The 10,000-nt window shown below is 34.4% G+C and overlaps 1 protein-coding gene across 4 annotated transcripts in view; it reads right to left on the minus strand.

Annotated features, from left to right (window-relative positions):
* Window positions 1–10,000, minus strand: part of LOC137622249 (diacylglycerol kinase theta) — a 130,152-nt gene that overhangs the window by 43,434 nt on the left and 76,718 nt on the right. For all 4 annotated transcript variants that reach the window (XM_068352762.1, XM_068352763.1, XM_068352760.1 and 1 more), the window contains exons 3-4: window positions 9,632–9,734; window positions 2,025–2,176 (exon numbers count right to left, since the gene is read on the minus strand). In XM_068352762.1, the coding sequence (XP_068208863.1) occupies window positions 2,025–2,176; window positions 9,632–9,734 (255 nt within the window). The remainder of the gene's footprint in view (window positions 1–2,024; window positions 2,177–9,631; window positions 9,735–10,000) is intronic.

Raw genomic sequence — 10,000 nt, forward strand, 5'->3', positions numbered from 1 at the left:
TCAGATTAAATAACAAAGAAGCTCGCTTGATCATCTTCAGATTAAATAACAAAGAAGCTCGCTTAATCATCTTCAGATTAAATAACAAAGAAGCTCGTTTCATCATCTTCAGATTAAATAACAAAGAATCTGGCTTGATCATCTTCAGATTAAATAACAAAGAAGCTCGCTTGACCATCTTCAGATTAAATAACAAAGAATCTGGCTTGATCATCTTCAGATTAAATAACAAAGAAGCTCGCTTGACCATCTTCAGATTAAATAACAAAGAAGCTCGCTTGATCATCTTCAGATTAAATAACAAAGAAGCTCGCTTAATCATCTTCAGATTAAATAACAAAGAAGCTCGCTTGACCATCTTCAGATTAAATAACAAAGAATCTGGCTTGATCATCTTCAGATTAAATAACAAAGAAGCTCGCTTGACCATCTTCAGATTAAATAACAAAGAATCTGGCTTGATCATCTTCAGATTAAATAACAAAGAAGCTCGCTTAATCATCTTCAGATTAAATAACAAAGAAGCTCGTTTCATCATCTTCAGATTAAATAACAAAGAATCTGGCTTGATCATCTTCAGATTAAATAACAAAGAAGCTCGCTTGATCATCTTCAGATTAAATAACAAAGAAGCTCGCTTAATCATCTTCAGATTAAATAACAAAGAAGCTCGCTTGACCATCTTCAGATTAAATAACAAAGAAGCTCGCTTGACCATCTCCAGATTAGATAACAAAGAAGCTCGCTTGACCATCCCCAGATTAAATAACAAAGAAGCTCGCTTGACCATCTCCAGATTAAATAACAAAGAAGCTCGCTTGACCATCTCCAGATTAGATAACAAAGAAGCTCGCTTGACCATCTTCAGGTTAAATAACAAAGAAGGTCGCTTGACCATCTTCAGATTAAATAACAAAGAAGCTCGCTTGACCATCTCCAGATTAGATAACAAAGAAGCTCGCTTGACCATCTCCAGGTTAAATAACAAAGAAGCTCGCTTGACCATCTCCAGATTAAATAACAAAGAAGCTCGCTTGATCATCATCAGATTAAATAACAAAGAAGCTCGCTTGACCATCTCCAGATTAAATAACAAAGAAGCTCGCTTGACCATCTCCAGATTAAATAACAAAGAAGCTCGCTTGATCATCATCAGATTAAATAACAAAGAAGCTCGCTTGACCATCCCCAGATTAAATAACAAAGAAGCTCGCTTGACCATCTCCAGATTAGATAACAAAGAAGCTCGCTTGACCATCTTCAGATTAAATAACAAAGAAGGTCGCTTGACCATCTTCAGATTAAATAACAAAGAAGCTCGCTTGACCATCTCCAGATTAGATAACAAAGAAGCTCGCTTGACCATCTCCAGGTTAAATAACAAAGAAGCTCGCTTGACCATCTCCAGATTAAATAACAAAGAAGCTCGCTTGATCATCATCAGATTAAATAACAAAGAAGCTCGCTTGACCATCTCCAGATTAAATAACAAAGAAGCTCGCTTGACCATCTCCAGATTAAATAACAAAGAGGCTCGCTTGATCATCATCAGATTAAATAACAAAGAAGCTCGCTTGACCATCCCCAGATTAAATAACAAAGAAGCTCGCTTGACCATCTCCAGATTAAATAACAAAGAAGCTCGCTTGACCATCTCCAGATTAGATAACAAAGAAGCTCGCTTGACCATCTTCAGATTAAATAACAAAGAAGGTCGCTTGACCATCTTCAGATTAGATAACAAAGAAGCTCGCTTGACCATCTTCAGATTAAATAACAAAGAAAGTCGCTTGACCATCTCCAGATTAGATAACAAAGAAGCTCGCTTGACCATCTTCAGATTAGATAACAAAGAAGCTCGCTTGACCATCTTCAGATTAAATAACAAAGAAGGTCGCTTGACCATCTCCAGATTAGATAACAAAGAAGCTCGCTTGACCATCTTCAGATTAAATAACAAAGAAGGTCGCTTGACCATCTCCAGATTAAATAACAAAGAAGGTCGCTTGACCATCTCTACTCACCACACATTTGGAATTTGGCGGGAGATTTCCTTCCCGCCAGTGGTGCAGTTGCACCACTCTCTCGTGACTTTTTTCTGGTACGCAAGTCGCGCAGTCTTTGCAGTTGGCCACCGTGAAGTCGCCACACTCCACATGAACGTAGTATTCGCAAACTGCAAAAAAAGAGATATTTGCATGAGCTATTTGCACAATGTAAACAAGAGATATGACGTCATGGGAGGGAAACAGGTATAGACCTTGATTGGATCTATGGGGGGACTGGGAGATGACGTCATTGAAGACAAATTGTTTAAATGAAATTTGGGAATACTGTATAAGCAAATTAACATTTAAGATATTTCAATATGAAATTTATGATTATAAATAAATCAGAATTTAAGATATTTCAATGTACTTTTTATGTAAATATATGTTATTTCGTTATGGGCTGAAATGTCATAAAATCATGTCCTAAAATCCCTTGTATGAAAGTTAGCAGCTCAGACTTTTACAGGTTCCCCCAAAAGGACCTCATTTTGAATGAGAACTGAAAAGGGGATAAGGGTCAAGTTAGAGATGCTGACCTGCTAAAATGAAGAGGGTTTTTGACTGGCTGGGCAATACTACATTAGACCCCTCTCTGGTTACGGTTCATTTTTTCATTTGCCTTTCACATACACCGAATAGTCTGACCTATTCTTTCTACATTTTCATCTTTCTTTATACACTTGACAACACTAAGATAACCGAAAAATTCTTCTTCACTTAAGGGGTTAACTACTACACTGTCATTGTTCAGTTCAGTGGCTACTTTCCTCTGGGCAAGGATAGAAGAGACTCTCTAGCTATGGCAAGCAGCTCTTCTGGGAGAAGGACACTTCAAAATCAAACCATGGTTCTTTAGACTTGGATAGTGCCATAGCCTCTGTACCAAGATCTCCCACTCTCTTGGGGTTAGAGTTCTCTTGCTTGAGGGTACACTCAGTCACACTATTCTATCTGGTTATTTATTTCATTTCCTCACTGGGCTTTGTTTCCCTGTTGGGGCTCTTGGGTTTATAGCATCCTCCTTTCTAAACTCGGATTGTAGCTTAGCTAATAATAATAATAATAATAATAATAATAATAATAATAATAATAATAATAATAATAATAATAATAATAATAATAAAAGAGAGAAAGAGAACTTTAAGATCCATCTGGAATGACCCCCACAAAGGGCACTGCATGACAGATGGTCTTGTAAATTCAGTTGTCATGGAACTTCCAGGACGTTTTATATAATTGCGAACGTTTCATTCTAATAACGTTTTGCCTCGTATTCCAAGGAGAGGATAAACATTTTAATAATGAACTTCTCTGTACAGTTTCCAAAGGATGACTGGTTTAATACATAATGTTCAAGGCTATTATTATTATTATTATTATTATTATTATTATTATTATTATTATTATTATTATTATTATTATTATTATTATCTTATTATTATTATTATTATTATTATCATTATTATTATTATTATTATTATTATTATTTTATTATTATTATTATCATTATTATTATTATTATTACTCGCTAAGCTACAACCCTAGTTGGAAAAGCAAGATGCTATAAGCCCGAGGGCTTCAACAAGGAAAATAGCCCAATGAGGAAAGTAAATAAGGATATATTCTCCCTTGGTTAAAAAATAAGTGTAATTTACAATTCAAAACATGTTATATCATGAATTATATCTTATAAAATATATTATATGATATCAAATGATGTAATATAGATATGATTTCTTGTGATAAAGGATTTCATACAGGAGATATCACTTAATGTATCAGGATGTCATGTATGACATCATTTTACATATGAAGTTATTAATTGTGATGTCATTTTACTTTATATGAAATAATACAGTACATTACAAAAGAATATAATATCATCAATGTATAAATATTACCTTTACATATATATATATATATATATATATATATATATATATATATATATATATATATATATATATGTATATATATACATATATATATATATATATATATATATATATATATATATATATATATATATATTACATACAGAATATATTATTATCAATGTATAAAATTTACCTTTATATATATATATATGTGTGTATATATATATATATATTTATATATATATGTATATATATATACATATATATATATATATATATATATATATATATATATATATACAGTATATATATATTTATATATATATATATATATATATATATATATATATATATATATATATATTTATATATATATATATACATGTATATATATATATATATATATATATATATATATATATATATATATACATGTATATATATATACAGTACACACACACACACATATATATATATATATATATAATATATATATATATATATATATATATATATATATATATATATATATATATATATATAAATTAAAAAAACATTGAAAAGTAAATATATGAGTATGAAAAATTTTACTTTTACTAAAAAGTTATATGATTTTCGTAATACAAATTCATTAAAGAAATTAATTGACTACATTCTTGCCCTTGAAATTATATAGATATTTTCTAATTTTGTCAATGAAAGTTGACGTAATAAAATAAATATTTTTGCTTCAATTATTTCTACTTATAAGAACACCATAAAAGTGTAAGCTTTACTTGTACTTATAAAAATTGTTATAAAGTCAAAATTTCTAATTTTACTTATAAAAACACTATACAAGAACAAACTTTACATTTACTTAAGGTATTTGAATGGAAAAAACGTATAACATTTTCTCTAACCTGCAAAAATTAGGTTAAACAAAGAAATAAAGTTTATTTTGATTTAAAAATTTTACATAAAAATAGTTTCAGCATAACTCTGCTTTAGAAATAAACTAACAGGTGCAAATATATACAGAACACAACACTGAAATTTAATAGATAAAAAGATACACAACAGGAGACGGTGCATAAGGAAGGGGTCTCCGTTTCATACAAATATGTAAATTTTCATTTTTTTTTATATTAACATCTATCATCAAACCCTATTAAGATGGCAGTCATGTTTTCCTTACACTGAAAAGATGAAAAGATAGATAACAGGAGACGGTGCGTAAGGAAGGGGTCTCTGTTCCATACAAATATGTAAATTTTCATTTTTTTTATATTGGCAGTCATGTCTTCAATGGACCAAATAATAACTATTTCAAATGATAAACCTGAGAAATAGTGAAATTAATTTACCATCAGGTGAATGGCGAATCAATAATTGTGAAATGCTGAGGTAGTTACTCGATTCCTCAAAGTGAAACAAATTGGCAGCACCCGTTCGAAATAGTAATGCAAGAATTAATATTGGTCGGGGTGGAAATTCGACCGAGGCATCGAGTTCCACTGGCTCTGACGGGGGAGCGAGGTGGTGGAATTCTTCTTCTCGGAGAGTTCCTGACTGAGGCCAGGAGTCAGGAACTCTAGGTAATATTGTTTTTGTTATCCTGACGGAGGCCAGCTGTCAGGAACTCATGGTAGAATCGATGTTTTTTTTTAAAGGAGTGATTGCCTGATATGTAGGGTCGACCTAGTGTTCACAGAAGTCTATGCTTAAAGAACATAAGGTTAAGAAGGGATAATATGAAAGGCTGACCTAGTGTTCTACAGAAATTTAGTCTTAAGGAACATAAGGTTAAGGAGAAGGGATGATGTGAAAGGCTGACCTAGTGTTCTACAGAAGTCTAGCCTTGAGGAACATAAGGTTAAGGAGAAGGGATGATATAAAAGGCTGACCTAGTGTTCTACAGAAGTCTAGCCTTGAGGAACATAAGGTTAAAGAGAAGGGATGATATGAAAGGCTGACCTAGTGTTCTACAGAAGTCTAGCCTTGAGGAACATAAGGTTAAAGAGAAGGGATGATATGAAAGGCTGACCTAGTGTTCTACAGAAATCTAGCCTTGAGGAACATAAGGCTAAGGAGAAGGGATAATATGAAAGGCTGACCTAGTGTTCTAGAGAAATCTAGCCTTGAGGAACATAAGGGTAAGGAGAAGGAATAATATGAAAGGCTGACCTAGCGTTCTTCTGAAGTCTAGGCTTGAGGAACATAAGGTTAAGGAGAAGTGAAGGTAAGAAATTTACAAAATTAAATCTAAAGAAACTAAAAAAATTGCATTAATCAGCTAAAAGAAAATCTCCCCCAAAAAAATTCATTTGGGAAAAAAATTAATTATGCTTGACGCACTATGATCAACACCAAGCCTCCTCATCACCTAAACTAGGACCAGGTAGGACCAGATATTGGTTGCAGATGGCTCAACAGGTAAGCAGATTCCCGACACACGGATTGGAAGTCAGGCACATTGAATAGGTTGCCATGGCTCAAGATTTTCATTGATAGTCATTTAAGTTTCCGGATGCTTTTTTGGGGGGAAATTTTTAAGACCAGTACTTCTGTGTAGTTCAGAGTACAAACTACTTCTGTGTGATCCAGAGTACAAACAACTTCTGTGTAGTACAGAGTACAAACTATTTCTGTGTGATCCAGAGTACAAACAACTTCTGTGTAGTCCAGAGTACAAACAACTTCTGTGTAGTCCAGAGTACAAACTATTTCTGTGTGATCCAGAGTACAAACAACTTCTGTGTAGTCCAGAGTACAAACTACTTCTGTGCAGTTCAGAGTACAAACTCCTTCTTCTGCATAGTCCAGAGTACAAACAACTTCTGTGTAGTTCAGAGTACAAACTCCTTCTTCTGCATAGTCCAGAGTACAAACAACTTCTGTGTAGTTCAGAGTACAAACTCCTTCTGTGTAGTTCAAAGTACAAATAACTTCTCAGTGTAGTTCAGAGTACCAACATTTTCTGTGTAGACCAGAGTACAAACTACTTCTGTGTAGTCCAGAGTACGTGCTACATCTGTGTAGTCTAGATTTTGCATGATCTAAGATACCCAATGCCTTTTCTAATGATGAAAAGCCAGATGTTAAAGACTCACAAACATCACATATGCATCAGTTAAACTTAGTGGGAAGTAGAATATGACTCGTAGGTTGCACGATTAGTGATATCTAGGTAGATGCATTGACAGAAACAACTGAACAGCGAGAAGTAGACTACGTACGACAATAGATCGCAATAAGGTTTGAGACTCAGGGAGGTAGGAGAGAGACTTTTAACACAGGATTTTTACATCAGTCCTATTGTAGTTGTTAGTTAAGAGGAACCCACTACAGTCGACTGACTATCAGCTACTTAAATAATGGGTTTCACAAACACACTCCCCGGTCATTCCGATTCGGCCAGAATTTAAATTTGGGTCCCGTTGCCAGGAAAGCTTCGCCTATTCACAGATGTGTGGTCCTGGAAATCCTCAGCTGAAATACTGAACCACTCAGCCAAGGTGTTCACTAACTCATTCCAAGCTCACTAAGATAGCAGGGCCGTGAGTCAGTAGCTTTTGCCAGATCTGAGCAAGGTTTGAACTCAGCACTAAACAGAACAAGTTTTTAATCTGCACTACACAGAAATAGTTTATACTTGGTACTACACAGACATAGTTTGTCCTCTACACTACACAGTAGTTCGTACTCCAGACTACACAGAAAATACTCTGGACAACACATTAATAGTTTGAACTCAGAGCTATACACAGAAGTTTGTGCTCTGAACTACACAGAAGTAGTTTGCACTCTGTACTACACAGTAGTAGTTTGTACTCTGGACAACACATAAGGAATTTGTACTCTGTACTACACAGAAGTAGTTTGTACTCCTGAGCTACACAGAAGTAGTTTGTACTCTGAACTACACAGAAGTAGTTTGTACTCTGAACTACATAGAAGTAGTTTGTACTCTGAACCACACAGAAGTAGTTTGTATTCTGAACTACACAAAAGTTGTTTGTACTCTGGATCACACAGAAATAGTTTGTACTCTATACTACACAGAGGTTGTTTCTATTCTGAACTACACAGAAGTAGTTTGTACTCTGAACTACACAGAAGTTGTTTGTACTCTGGACCACACAGAAGTTGTTAGTACTCTGAGCTACACAGAAGTAGTTTGTACTCTGAGCTAAACAGAAGTAGTTTGTACTCTGAACTACACTGAAGTAGTTTGTACTCTGAACTACACAGAAGTTGTTTGTACTCTGAACTACACAGAAATAGTTTGTACTCTATACCACACAGAAGTTGTTTATATTCTGAACTACACAGAAGTAGTTTGTACTCTGAACTACACAGAAGTTGTTTGTACTCTGAACTACACAGAACTAGTTTGTACTCTGAACTACACAGAAATAGTTTGTACTCTATACTACACAGAAATAGTTTGTACTCTGGACTACACAGAAGTAGTTTGTACTCTGGACCACACAGAAGTTGTTTGGACTCTGGACCACACAGAAGTAGTTTGTACTCTGGACCACACAGAAGTAGTTTGTACGCTGGACTACACAGAAGTAGTTTGTATTCGGGACTACACAGAAATAGTTTGTACTCTGGACTACACAGAAGTAGTTTGTACTCTGAACTACACAGAAGTAGTTTGTACTCTGAACTACACAGAAGTTGGTTGTACTCTGAACTACACAGAAGTAGTTTGTACTCTGAACTACACAGAAGTAGTTTGTACTCTGAACTACACAGAAGTAGTTTGTACTCTGAACTACACAGAAGTTGGTTGTACTCTGAACTACACAGAAGTTGGTTGTACTCTGAACTACACAGAAGTTGTTTGTACTCTGGATCACACAGAAATAGTTTGTACTCTGGACTACACAGAAGTAGTTTGTACTCTGGACTACACAAAAGTAGTTTGTACTCTGAACTACACTGAAGTAGTTTGTACTCTGAACTACACAGAAGTTGGTTGTACTCTGAACTACACAGAAGTTGTTTGTACTCTGGATCACACAGAAATAGTTTGTACTCTGGACTACACAGAAGTAGTTTGTACTCTGAACTACACAGAAGTAGTTTGTACTCTGAACTACACAGAAGTAGTTTGTACTCTGAACTACACAGAAGTTGGTTGTACTCTGAACTACACAGAACTAGTTTGTACTCTGAACTACACAGAAGTAGTTTGTACTCTGGACTACACAGAAGTAGTTTGTACTCTGAACTACACAGAAGTTGGTTGTACTCTGAACTACACAGAACTAGTTTGTATTCTGAACTACACAGAATCAGTTTGTACTCTGGACTACACAGAAGTAGTTTGTACTCTGAACTACACAGAAGTAGTTTGTACTCTGAACTACACAGAAGTTGGTTGTACTCTGGACTACACAGAAGTCGTTTGTACTCTGAACTACACAGAAGTTGTTTGTACTCTGAACTACACAGAAGTAGTTTGTACTCTGAACTACACAGAAGTTGGTTGTACTCTGAACTACACAGAAGTAGTTTGTATTCTGGACTACACTGAAATAGTTTGTACTCTGGACTACAAAGAAATAGTTTGTATTCTGGACTACGCAGAAATAGTTTGCACTCTGGACTACACAGAAGAAGTCTCTGGGGGGAAAACCATTAAGCTACCAAACACCAAATAACATACATAAACTTTTTTATTGTTGAAATAGGACAGATATATCTTACCTTCGCATCGTATGGCATATGTATCGTCTAATTTCTTGCGGCAGACGTTGCAATGTCTCCGTCTGTGATGGGCAGGCTCCGACCAGCAGTGCGCAACTGGGGTCTGTTGAAAAAGAAGAAGAAGAATATTTAGTTGGAGAAGATTAAATATTGTTTTTAATTTTGGAAAGCACAATTCATGGATGTCAGTAGTTGAAGAAAAAAAATTAAGATTTTTAATCTTTACTCCTTTAATTTCTTATGATTATGATAAATAAATTTTTTCTAATAGATTAAGTAATCAAAATACTTGGAGAGATTTAAGTATTTAGGAACTATGATCTCCAATACAGGGTCTTTAAGAAGAAGAAGAATATTTAGTTGGAGAAG

This window comes from Palaemon carinicauda, chromosome 29 (assembly GCF_036898095.1).
Source record: "Palaemon carinicauda isolate YSFRI2023 chromosome 29, ASM3689809v2, whole genome shotgun sequence".
Taxonomy (NCBI): domain Eukaryota; kingdom Metazoa; phylum Arthropoda; class Malacostraca; order Decapoda; family Palaemonidae; genus Palaemon; species Palaemon carinicauda.